The 12,870-nt window shown below is 45.8% G+C and overlaps 1 protein-coding gene across 1 annotated transcript in view; it reads right to left on the bottom strand.

The window, feature by feature from the left end:
- The window catches only part of ube2o (ubiquitin-conjugating enzyme E2O), a gene marked incomplete at its 3' end in the record, with an annotated part of 42,022 nt that extends 30,432 nt beyond the window's left edge, over positions 1-11,590 (bottom strand). Inside the window, 1 exon segment of the mRNA XM_080518320.1 lies at positions 10,908-11,590. Coding sequence (XP_080374446.1) covers positions 10,908-11,357 — 450 coding nt within the window. The 5' untranslated portion in view covers positions 11,358-11,590.
- Between the last annotated feature and the right edge of the window lie 1,280 nt (positions 11,591-12,870).

Consider the following 12,870-nt stretch of genomic DNA (forward strand, 5'->3'; position numbering starts at 1 on the left):
TTGAAGCTGGAATCTGAGACTTTCTTGTAATCGGCTCTAGAAGGACGTTGCAGTGCATTAGTTTGTATTCTTGCCTAAAATCTAGAAAATCCTGGTTCAATTCTGACAGTGTGGAGTTTGCATGTTCTGCTTGAGCGTTGGTCTTCTCCTCCTCCAGTCCCTGTTTACTTCTTGTTAGGCTGATCAATGACTCTAAATTGCCTGTGGGTTTAAATGTGTGTGTGTGTGTGTGTGTGTGTGTGTGTGTGTGTGTGTGTGTGTGTGTGTGTGTGGTCTTTCTCCCTCTATTACCTCCGTGATGAGCAAGCAATCTGTCCTGCTTCGACCCCGCCCTGCGCCCATAGCCAGCAGGGAAGATTGTGAACCACTGAAGTTGAACTAATGAATCGGCCAAAACAACTGCAGGTCAAACATTGTGCCGTTAAATTAGCTTTTTAATAAATCCCTGCTCCTGTGGCGCCGAGTGAAATCAACCCTGGTTTCCTCTCGTCAATGAAGGTTAATTTCCCTCTGAAGTCCTCGCTGAGTAAAAGCTCTGCTCCAGCCATTTCCACTGCTTTGAAATAATGAGGGCAACGTCTGGGCCTTAAAGGCCTAGTGAAATGTAAAACACTACTTTGCAAAAAACGATAGTTGGGGTTCTACTTCTAAGGTTCCTCCGACTCTGCCCCACCACTGTTGTCGCATAACAAAGTTATTTGAATTTTGAATCTCCAGCCGAGGAAGTCGGGGGAATCCTTCTTCGTGGGCGTGACGTCAAGAGTTGTGCAGATCTCCATCTGTTGTGTTTATATCGGCTTGTTTCCTCTTAAATGTCCACGTTTTTACAGTGTTTTGAAGTTATAGTCGGCGTTTTATGAGCCTTGACGAAAGATTGAGCCTGGAAGAGACCAGAGAGAGGAGAAAAGGAGCGCGAGCGGCGGGAGCCGCTAGCCATTAACTCGGGCGGCTAGCAGGAGCTGCTAGCTCGGGCGGCTAGTAGACGACCAAGTAATACCTGGACTCATCTTCGGTGATTCTGCGCAGTGGGAAAAGCGCTTCGACATGATCCAGGAAGTCGTTCTGCCAAAAGTCAGGAGCCTCAAAGCCTCAAAGGTGAAAACTGGCGGCTGCTGAGGAGACGAGGACGAATGGAGGACGAAGCGTCTTCTGCTTCCTCAAACATGGCAGAACCACCTTCTGTGTCTTCTTCATCAATCACTGGGTTTGAAATGATGATGATGATGAAATATGGTTAAATTCAGCCTCTTCGTGGTCAAAACTCTGATCCTCCATAATGTAAACACAACTTGGGCGTGTGCACAACCAGTGATGTCACTCTATTATTGTCAGAAGCTCCGCCCAGCAGAGGAAATAGCTGTTTATCGGCTATTTTCTCGCAGATTGCCGTGTTTTAACATTTTACCCTCGGACCAGTTAGCATAAAAATGTCCCTAGAAGTGACAGCCAGAGTGTTTTGGAGGTCGAGTTTTCATGTCACTAGGACTTTAAGTCTTCCAGTCAACAGGACAAGCAGTTTTTAAATGAAGCGTACACGCCGAGAGACTCGCTTGTGTCTCTGCACTCACGTTGCCCCTGCTCAGACCAGGACGACTGGGAGGTGCAGGCTGCACCACTGTCCCACATTACGCCAGCGTCTGCCAGTCCACCTGCCGGCCTGACGAACAGCGCCGAGAGCTGCGTGGCTTCACCCGGAGAGCAATTATACGCTGCCGACTGGGAGCAGAGTGCAACATCAGAGTGGCCGTTTACAATCGATGAAAACTGCATCAGCTTCCATCGCCACGACACCAGACCCAAACGATCATCTGAATCAAATACTCAGAAAAAAAAGCCCATGAAACTCTTCATCACCTCTGACTAACATGTGCAACGTGGCAGATTGAGCCACACCAGTGATTATTCAGGAGAGGAAAGTGTCTGGACTCAGTCTGACTGAATAAACGGCAGACAAAGACTAAATAAATAGAAATAATAAAACTAATGTGATCAGCACAATACAGAAGGCCACTTCCATTCAGACAGTAACTGGATTCATTTGTAAACTAATTGTGGTGTGAATGTATGCTGCTGCCTGCTAATTCTGTCCCTCCTGCAAGACGAACCAGTCCCACAAAGATTTAGTCCACAGAAGGATCAGTCTCACTTCATGCCTCCGACTGATCGTATAGGAACACCAAGTGTTCTGCCAAACTGGACGGGACCGTGTGTCTTAAAAGCATTCCGGCGGTAAGCTGATCTCCGACAAGCACTACAAGTACTCAGACAGCCTGCAGCGAAAATGCATTTGGAGAGCCGAGCAGGAAGAGGAACCATTTCCAACGACCGAGAGAGAAGTCTGGGCAGTGACTCCAATGTAATCGAAGAGTCGGGTAGATTTTTCCACCGTGCATGGATGGAGGGATGGAGGGATGGATGGATGGAGGGATGGATGGATGGACTCACCCTGCAGTGAAAGCATTAGCCTCACCAGCAGCCCTCTGACTCACCCTTCATTTTCACCCTTTATTTCCCTTTTCCCTTCAACCCACGCCGACAGAAATCCAATGAGAGTCCAAGTTGAAATCTGCGACGTGTGAATTTGTTCAGCACGTTAGTTTTGAAGAGATCAGGTATATCATGGAATCATCAGGCAACTTGACGTTGACATTTTCCATTCGAAGGCTAAGGAGTCACAACAGACCTGCTCTGAATTCTGCCTTCATAAAAGGTTAAAAGAAAGAAAATCTCAGCTTAGTTTGAGATTATCAAAGAGGTTTAATTCAACTGGAGGTTAATTTCATAATTTGTGGTGGTTTGACGATAAACTATTGAGATATATATGGACGTGACCATAACAGGCAGGAAAGGTGCAGAACATTAAAAATACACTCAAATTAAAGCCTTCAACTAACCAAAGCTATCAGATGGATCCAGACAGAGCGCCACCTTCCTCTTCCACCCAGGAGCTTCTCAACCCCCTCGGCCATTTCCCCCAGTAAGAAATAATCACTTCTACCGAGTCACGGGCCAGAAACCTTTTATTCATCTTGAAGTTGGATTTAATAGTTTGTTTTATCAATAACAAAGACAATAATGGGGATAATCCCTCGTCTTGTTCTGTTAATCATTAAAGCTGTGGTTTACTTTTTGATTGAAGCAAAATAATTGTACTTCATTACTGCACTATAGTACATGATTTCCAAACCTTACAAGTATTTTTTGTTTGTGGACATTTTACAACAAAAATATGTGTTTTTCACATCCCAGGTTCTGACGACACACTCGTGAGCTCTTGTTATCTCTCAAACTCTACGGATGTTTATCCACTTATATTTGTGACTTCGGTTGTGTTTCTTCATTTTATGGTCTCTAAAGTGTGGGTGCCAGTGTAAGGCGGTTGTGAAGTTTGGTCTTCACCAGCTTCTAACGTGACTATTTGTCTGGAGAAAACCGAAGGAGGAGCAGCGTTTTGAACTGAAGCACACAATGTGACTCCAGGCTGTGATCTTCTAGCTCCACTCATACGATGCAGACGACAACGTACAGAGTTTCTGAGATGACTTGCAGAGAAGGCCGCGTCTCCCACATCTCCTTAAAAGAGGTGTAAAAGTAGTAAACAGCTGCAGATCCTCTCAGACCACTTCGTAAAGAACCACTTCATGTACGTCGTAGTGCCGTCGACTGTCCGTGACGTCGTGTTCCGTGTGGAACTTAACAACCATGCAGTGAAACACAGCAACCAAACATTATTGTTTTCTTCTCATGTGTTTGCAGAGCGGATCGTCTGCACACACATACAGGAAGTTCATTCACATCTTATCAAACGGCTCTCCCTTCTCATTCTCGCCACAGTAAGAAGGTCCAGTCAGTCGGGCTTTGACCCCATGGAAAAGAAGAGTCACTTTCTTAGATAGAATTCTGACCCGCAGGTTTCATAGTATGGAAAAATCACCAGAATGTTGACCCCCAACATGAAACTTTACCTTTTGCTAATAACAATGTTGATATATACTTTAAATATGACTTGTTCCAGGTCATAAACCACTGCTTTTTGTATTATATATACTTTCCTTTCATATATACAATGTCAAAATGAGGCACTGCTAAATCCCATCACATGCACAGAAATGAAGTTTACAAGTCCGTGTATGCAAAGTAGAAATATAAACTTTTTAAATGATTTAATTCCTAAAATTAATTTCAAGACAAAACAATGCTAAAGGTGTATACTTGGATTACACATGTGAGGGGTGCACTTGTATGCATTAACGTGTTGAGACGTTACTTTTCCATGACTTAATAGAAGTGGGTCACTTTCCCTTGGGTCAGGTCAGAATGTGAGAATAGAACTGGGGGGTCACTTTTCTATCTGATAATTGTATTTCAGCAAGTGAAAACCTTCCCTGAACGGCCATGTGGTGCTGAAGAGCCTTTTCTCACGAGCTTTCCACATGTTTGACGTGCGCGACGTCCTTCCATACTTGTTGGCCACATGTGGGCCAGTGGTCAGCGCTCTCGCCTCACAGCAAGAAGGTCGTGGGTTCAAATACAGAGCCTTTCTGTGTGGAAGTGTGTATGTGTCCATAGGGAGAGTGTCCTTAGTGGGACAAGCCTCCGCTCACCTCGGCCCGTCTGTACCGAGACAAGCAGACTGGTTGAAACCTCTCCGGACACCCTGACCCTCAGAGCGGCTGTTCCCTCAGTGTTGCAGTGCACCGCTGTCCTTGGAGACAATTCTCAAGGACGTGGCCCAAAGCGGGCGGGGACAGCACGGCGTGCGGTTTCATTTTCGATTTCCGACGCGCTCATCGAGTAAATCCAGCTCCTGAATGGCATCAAATTCAAAATGTGCATTTAATTCAGTGCCACCGAGCAGAAAATGCTCTGCTACACACGCTGAATTTTAAAGAACACCTCCCACCACCATCAGAGTGTGCAAGTCCACAGAAACGTTCCAGACAGTCACAATACAACAACACCTTCACCTGCTTTCACCTGAAGTCACATTTTGAGGTATTTGTCCTCATGAAAACAGACCAGATGTCCCTTTCTGACAATCACAAACACTAACCAGACACACAGCGGGTTATTTTAACGGGCTCACTGCAGTGTGGTGAAGAAGGTGGAGGAGGTGAAGGCAGGAGAACAAGATCTCACAGGAACCAGAACCCGCTGTGAGCTGGTTCTTGTCCTCATGTCCCACAATCAAGACCTCGGAGGCAGTGAAATGCCGCCTGCACTTTCCTGACAGGATTAAACATCCACCTCCTGCTAAAAACACACAGCTGCTCCACAAAAGACAGAATAATAAGAGGTATTTAACTTATCGACTGCTTGATTCTGTACGGCAGGTTTGTGTCCAGTCTTACGAGAAAATCAAGTTTTCAGAAACTTCATACAACATATTTTGGTACGATTACAACAATTAGACCTGCAATTTGATTCAGTTTTCCCCCAAAACATCAAATTTCCAACAACACTGAAATGTATGCAACTGGATACAGAAAACCATGTCGACATGGCCCACTTTCTGCCTTGGCGGTGGAACCCGGCCAGTTTCCTTTCACTCCTGCTCAGGTGACACGTTTCCTTCACACACTCCACCTTCCGTAACCCAGATTCTCCAAGCAGACTCCTGAATTCAGGTTAAGAGGTTCCCGTGCAAACGGAGAACAGAAACACCCCGTCACAACCAGGAGTGTGAAGAACACGCCACGACAACGCTGCTGCGACGTAGAGGTTTATTCACTGTGTTCTTTACGTCACTTAAAAGAACCCGATTCACTAATTCCACTAAAATCCTGATGATCGTGTTGTTTTTGATTTGCTGTTCAGAGAAACAACAGACTGACATTACTTATCAAAGCTTGCGTACAGTAAAATAAACTCAACTTACTACAAGAGGCATTGATTTAATATATTCATACTGATAAATAAGAAATCTGACAGCGAAGGCAAATTTGATGTATTTTAAGGAAGTGTGTATTTCTGGCCAACCACTGAGACAAATTCTATTTTTACATATTTTGTTTTAGTTCCTATCCTGTTTAATTGGGAAGAGAGCGCCCCTCACCAGCTGCTGTTGGAACTGCACCAGCGTGTCGCAGTGACGGTGTAAAAGGTTTCATCTCTACTCGCTCAGTCAAACCAAGTCCTGGTGTGAAAACACCCTCGGTTTACCTGAGCCGTCGTGACTCTTCTGAGAACTGGAGAAGCTGGACTAGAAGAGGATCTGCACTTTGAGGAGTGACGGCGAAGACGAGTGGCTGAATCTTCCTTCAACTTGCGTTTTGTCTCGTTTGGTCCCACGATATCATCGTGATTTCTGCTGTCCCAGACTCTTACGGCTCAACCAACACTGTTCACCTCAACAGGGCTCCAGTCCTCTAGCCAAAACTCAACTCAACTCCTCTCCTCTCCTCTCCTCTCCTCTCCTCTCCTCTCCTCTCCTCTAAGCTGTGTTCAAGTTAAAAATAAATAAAAGGCAATGAACACATCCAAGTGTGTGTTTTTTCACCCGTTGTTCTGCAAGGGCCTCTTTGTTCCCTCCTGGGTGACCTTTAACGGGGCATCGACCAATCAGGAGCCGGCGTCTGAGAAGAAGGTGGAGTCCATCACTTGTGGACGGGCTGCCTGGAGGAGACGCCTCTGGCTTGGTGGCTGGTAGTGATCAGAATTCTCTGACGACCAATAGTGAACTGTGAATGTTTCCTTTACTGGAAATCTTCGTTTCCTCTGACTTGTAACTTTATTAACTGGTAAGTTTATCGTCTTCCTGTCGACCTGGATTGAAACACTCCCTCGGTTATTGACCAGATCGACACGTTTGCCTTCACAAATATAGAAACTTCAAGTTCATAGACACCAGCAGATGGTCCAAACCGGTCCGATTGGACCAAAGTTCACGTTTGTTTCTTAGAATCGTTTGAATCTTCCAGGCGTCTGTTGACAGGACACAGCTTGCAACCGATGCACAAACCGTGTAGCATCTGTCTGAAGGATGAAATTACATTTCCATAAATATTATTGGTGTACCATATAAAAATAAATAGATAAATAAAAAAATACTGTGCTCACAGCCGCTGCCGTGTTGTGTGTCATCTCGCATTTCAGAGCTGCTGGTATAAACAATGACTGAGGTCACTATTCTCAAAAATCTGTTCAAAGACAGATCAGATATGAGGCGTTTTAAAGCGGAGTACCATCTAAACCAGAGGTGTCCTGCATGTTTAAAGTCCTCGTGAAATTAAAATCCGACCTCCAAAACACTCTGGCTGTCGCTTCTAGGGACATTTTTATGCTAACTGGTCCAAGGGTAAAATGTTAAAACACGGCAATCTGTGAGAAAATAGCTGATAAACAGCGATATTTCCTCTGCTGGGCGGAGCTTCTGACAATAATATAGTGACATCATGAGTTGTGCACACGCCCAAGTTGTGTTTACATTATGGAGGATCAGAGTTTTGACCACGAAGAGGCTGAATTTAACCATATTTCATCATCATCATCATTTCAAACCCAGTGATTGATGAAGAAGACACAGAAGGTGGTTCTGCCATCGGTGACCCCGTCTGGAACATGTTTGAGGAAGCAGAAGACGCTTCGTCCTCCATTCGTCCTCGTCTCCTCAGCAGCCGCCAGTTTTCACCTTTGAGGCTTTGAGGCTCCTGACTTTTGGCAGAACGGCTTCCTGGATCATGTCGAAGCGCTTTTCCCACTGCGCGGAATCACCGAAGATGAGTCCAGGTATTACTTGATCGCCTACTAGCCGCGCGAGCTAGCAGCTCCCGCTAGCCGCTAGCGCCTCCCACCGCCCGTGCTCCTTTCCTCCTCTCTCTGGTCTCTTCCAGGCTCAATCTTTCATCAAGGCTCATAAAACACCGACTATAACTTCAAAACACTGTAAAAACTTTGATATTTAATAGGAAACAAGCCGATATAAACACAACAGATGGAGATCTGCACAACTCGTGACGTCACGCCCACGAAGAAGGATTCCCCCGACTTCCTCGGCTGGAGATTCAAAATTCAAATAACTTTGATATGCGACAACAGTGGTGGGGCAGAGTCGGAGAAACCTTAGAAGTAGTACCCCAACTATCGTTTTTTACAAAGTAGTGTTTTACATTTCACTAGGCCTTTAAGGCTCTCCCTGCTTCACGGTACCTGAATCTAATGATGTCATCGCCAAAAACAAAAAAACCTTCTTAAAGAATTAAATAAACTATTATCACAAGATCTAAAAACTTTGCTGGAAGGAATAAATAGTAACAAATTCACCATATTGATCTAAAAAAAAACAACATTATTTGACTAAACGGGACCGACGGAGTGTCTCAGTGACGGTTTGTCCAATAAAGTCTGCAGGTTGCAGATAGCGGTGCCAGTTATTGCCCGAAAGGCCTCCCCAGCAATATTTTAACGAAGCGGGTCGACCGATTCCCAGCAACACTTAGGAACACGATCCGTATTGTTATGAAGCGTGCAGGTAAATTAAACACGACGTACCGCGGTGCAGCTCAGCGCTTCAACTTCCAGGCTCTCTAACGAAGCAACGCAGAAACTTAGAATAGAACTACAACCTCCACCTAATGACTGACGGCCCGTTTTGTTGCTTTATTAAGCAGCAGCTTCTCCTACACACTGTTAAAAAAAAAATACAGAGTTGTATTTATTCTCCGGGCTGCACCGTGAGGTGCAGCCCGGAGAATAAATACAACTCGGTATTTTTTTTCTTCTTTTTTTTAACAAATATCATCTTGAAGATATGCAGCTTTGCCTCCTGCAGGAAATACAGATGAATTATTGATAAGAATATGAAACCATGCTCTCAGGATATATATATACACACACAGAGAAAATAAGAAGGAGCAACACAGACGAGCAAATCGCAGCAAAAACGACACAATCGAATTCAAACACGTGCACTTTAACACCCTCGACCCCCCCTTTTCTGAGGACAGAGCGTCCAAACCGTCCCGCACACGGCGGGTCAACAGAGTCATTGTTGAGGCGAGGCGGCGTTCGGGCCTTTGTCCCGTCGCGCTGGAACTTTACACGTTTCGGGCGTGAAAGACCGAACAAAAAAAAAAAAAAAAAAGTGACGCGAGCCCTTCTTCTGGTCTCGTCCTGCGCGTCTAAAACAAAGTGCGTGAGCCCACCCTCCTCTAAACCTGCTGACCCTTCTACCCACAATGCACCGGGAGAGAAATCTAGAGAGCGACGCTCAAGTTCTTCCAATAAAGACGAGAGATTTCCTATAAGACTGGACCAGAACATGCCGACTCTGTGTGGTTTAGTGATTTATCCAAGAAAACAAAAACAAACATGGCGTCTAATGTAATGTGACCAGAAAGGTTTGCCAGTAATATAACATTTGTTAGTAAATCAGTGTTCTCTATATAATTCGTTACACCGTGTCGTAGAGGCGGATTTATGAGGTTCAGGCAAATGAATATCTTTAAGAAACTATCAAAACCAGCAACAAAAACAATTATTTATTATCCGTATGAGTAGCCGAACTTCTAACTCTGGATATCGCTCAGGTTCTGAAGTTTAATGTTTATTTAAATTAAGTGTAGGTTCAACAAATATAATCAGGTTTTGTTAAAAGCTGGAGAAACTAGGTCAGATCATACACAATAACTACTTGGAAAGACGATAATGTATACTGGAATTGGGACGGAACTGATCCGTCATCGGCAGCTTGTTGAATTTTGATCAGAAAAAGAAACTATTGAAATGTCGTATTTGTCGGGTTGTGGGCTGAAACACAGGTCACTTCTAAGCAGTTTACTGTGTTACATGTGTTCATTTGTTTTCTTCCTCAATACACACTGGGAGTTTGCTGCTCCAACGCCAACCAGTCGCACTAAAACTACTGACCAAATAGAAATGTACCTGATGTCATCTGTTAAAGTGTTTGAGCTCGATCAACGTGGTTTTGAAATATGAGTACAAGTCCCAAATAAACATCACTGCCAATTGACTGATTAGTAAACTACACATGACTGTTCAATACTTGCAGGCCTATATGTTCTATTAGCTTCTTGGTGATACAAACCGGGATTTGTTTGTGTGTCGAGTCTCATTGTGACCTCAGTAGAGGAACATGTAAATATAGGTGGTCCGTTATTTACGATAAAATGCAAAGAAACGTGGGTTTATAGAGGAAATTCTCCAGAAGAACAGGGAAGGTGTGATGAAGCGGAAACAAAAGCACATTATACATTAGAAACCGTCTGATGTGAGACTGCAGGTTGAAATAATGAAGGGGTCACACCGGGTCTAAGGCCGGGTCTGAGGTCTAAACCGGTCTGAGGCCGGGTCCCACCCTGCCTGATGCCGGGGCAAAACCTGCCTGATGCCGGGTCTGAGGCCGGGTCACACCCTGCCCGATGCCGGGTCTGGGGTCTGGGGTCTAAGCCGGTCTAAGCCGGGTCACACCCTGCCTGAGCCGGTCTGAGGCCGGGTCACACCCTGTCCGATGCCGGGTCTGGGGTCTAAGCCGGTCAGAGGCCGGGTCACACCCTACCTGATGCCGGGTCTGAGGCCGGGTCACACCCTGCCGAGGAACTCCAATCAATACCAGCCTGAGCTCTACAGGAAGAACCCGCACCTGCCAGAACCCGCACAGCCTCGCGCACAGAGCGGCTCCCGGCAGCTCCGCTCCCTCAGCCCGTCACCCGGTGCTTGTGTTCGGCGTGTGTGAGCCGGTAAACCGGAGCCTCTCGGACTTGAACCAGCCGGTTCTGTTGCTCCGGACCGGCTGACACCGAGCTACGCTAGCTAGCATGTGCTAACGACGGCTGGCGGATTAAAGTGAAGCGACGGAATGACCGAGACGCTCCCGGAGCTCCGCGGTCCGGCTGCGGCCACCGGACAGTGTCGGTGGGAACGTGAGCACGCTGAGCCGCCGGGTGTACCTTTGTCTCCCTGATGTCCTGCTTCCCTCCCTCCGGGTACCACTGGACGCGGACGAAGCCGCGACAGAGAGGCCGGCTCGGGGTGTCCGCGGCGCTCTCGGTGTCCGAGCCACACGGGACCCGTCCGCCGCTTCCTCCTCCTCCTCCTCCTCCTCCTCCGCCGCCGCCTCCTCCTCCTCCTCCTCCACCATCTCCGCCTCTCCCTCCGCCATCATCCAGATCCGAGTCCGAGTTAAATTCCTCCTCTCCGTGGATCATCCGCACCAGGCCAAACCGGACTGAGCTGCGATACCGTCCGGAGACCAGGTCGTGGGAGAAGAGGAGCCGCTGGGAGCCGTCTGCCGTGGGGGACAGAGCCATGGAGGGAGGCTCCGAGCCGGGGCTGGCCGCGGGAGAGAGGCCCGGTGTCGGGGATGCGGGCGCCGCCTCCGATGCTCCGGGCTCCGCCATCGCTGCTTACTGCTGTCGGTGATGCGGGGAGCTCGAGGATGACGGAGAGCGCGAGGAGCTGTAACCTGGAAGCGGCGGAGCGCACGTGGTTACGTAGCTCCGGAGGCTGCGTCACAAGGCACGCAGTGTCGCTGCGTCATCACGCACTACCGGATGTCACCGCGGAGCGGCGCCTCGAGCTGCAGCATGCCATCGACATAATAAAGCATCGACCGCTTCTACCTGACGAGAGGTGGCGCCGCCATCTTGGTCCGGTCGTCCGCTCCACTCACTCTCATCTGCTTGACAGGAGTAATGAAGTGTCAGAGACTTTAATCAATCATAACTCGCCGAATACTGAACGAACCGATTTTCACCTGGTTTTCTTTCCTGCAAACTTCATACATGTAGTTCTAATACTGGACACATGGTTTGGTGTATTTAGCTGTTCATAGTGGAATAAACAATAATAGAATTTTCTGATTTGTGATCTATGATAGGTAATTTATATATTTAAAAAAAACGTTCATCCCGTTCATTACACACACACACAGATGCAGTCAAGCATCCTTGGAAGAGGCCAAGGAAACTTTGGAAGAGGACGAGGAGGACATTTCTACCCAAATTTCCTCATTTTTCCAGAAATTCACAGGTATGTGAAGAAAAATTCAAAAGTCAACCAAATAGAATGCAACTAGTACCACTGGAAAGAGTAGGAAAAGACAAAGAAAAATTACACCAAAACAATTCAGATATCTTAACAAATAAGGAATTCACAAGTTATTAAACATAACTTTTTACATAAAAACACTTTTAGTTTCTTTAATAATCAAGATATCTCAATGAAACTTCAAGGAAGGTCTATTTCTTTATACTCTATCTCAATCTGAAGGAATAATAATAATAACAATAATATATTCAGTTTGTTCTTGGTCTGAAACAAATATGATAGTATGAAGACTGGAGCTGCCACACTCTACTACCATACTACTACATACTACCTACTACCACACCATATTTATTGTATTAGTCACTTTTTATCCATATACACATTGCTTTAATAACATGGCAAATGTGTATCATGTATTTTTATTATAATGGTCAATAACAAATCAAATCCTGGTTGGGGTGGGAACAGAATCAGAATCTCTTTATTGTCATTGTAACAAGTACAACGAAATTGCATAGAAAGCTTGGGGGAGGAGAAAGACAACAAGAGGCGAGGAGAGGAGAAAAAAATGCAGATTTCAGACTTTTATGATGGACTTTGTATTTAGGAAAAAAAACACCTCAGGTACATTTGAAGCATCAACACAGAGTAATTCAATTCAATTCAACTTTATTTGTTTGTTACTTAAAGGTCCCATATTATACTAAATGGACTTTTCTGAGCTTTAAACATCATAAAAGTGCTATTTGGGGTTCATAAACATCCCCAAAGTGTTTTTTTCATTGATTCCCTCCAGCGGGAGTTCACAGTGATCTTTCTCTGTTCTACCTGGTGGGGGAGCTCAACACCTTGATTCAATTTGAT

The sequence above is a fragment of the Blennius ocellaris genome (assembly GCF_963422515.1).
Source record: "Blennius ocellaris genome assembly, chromosome: 3".
Classification (NCBI taxonomy): Eukaryota; Metazoa; Chordata; class Actinopteri; order Blenniiformes; family Blenniidae; genus Blennius; species Blennius ocellaris.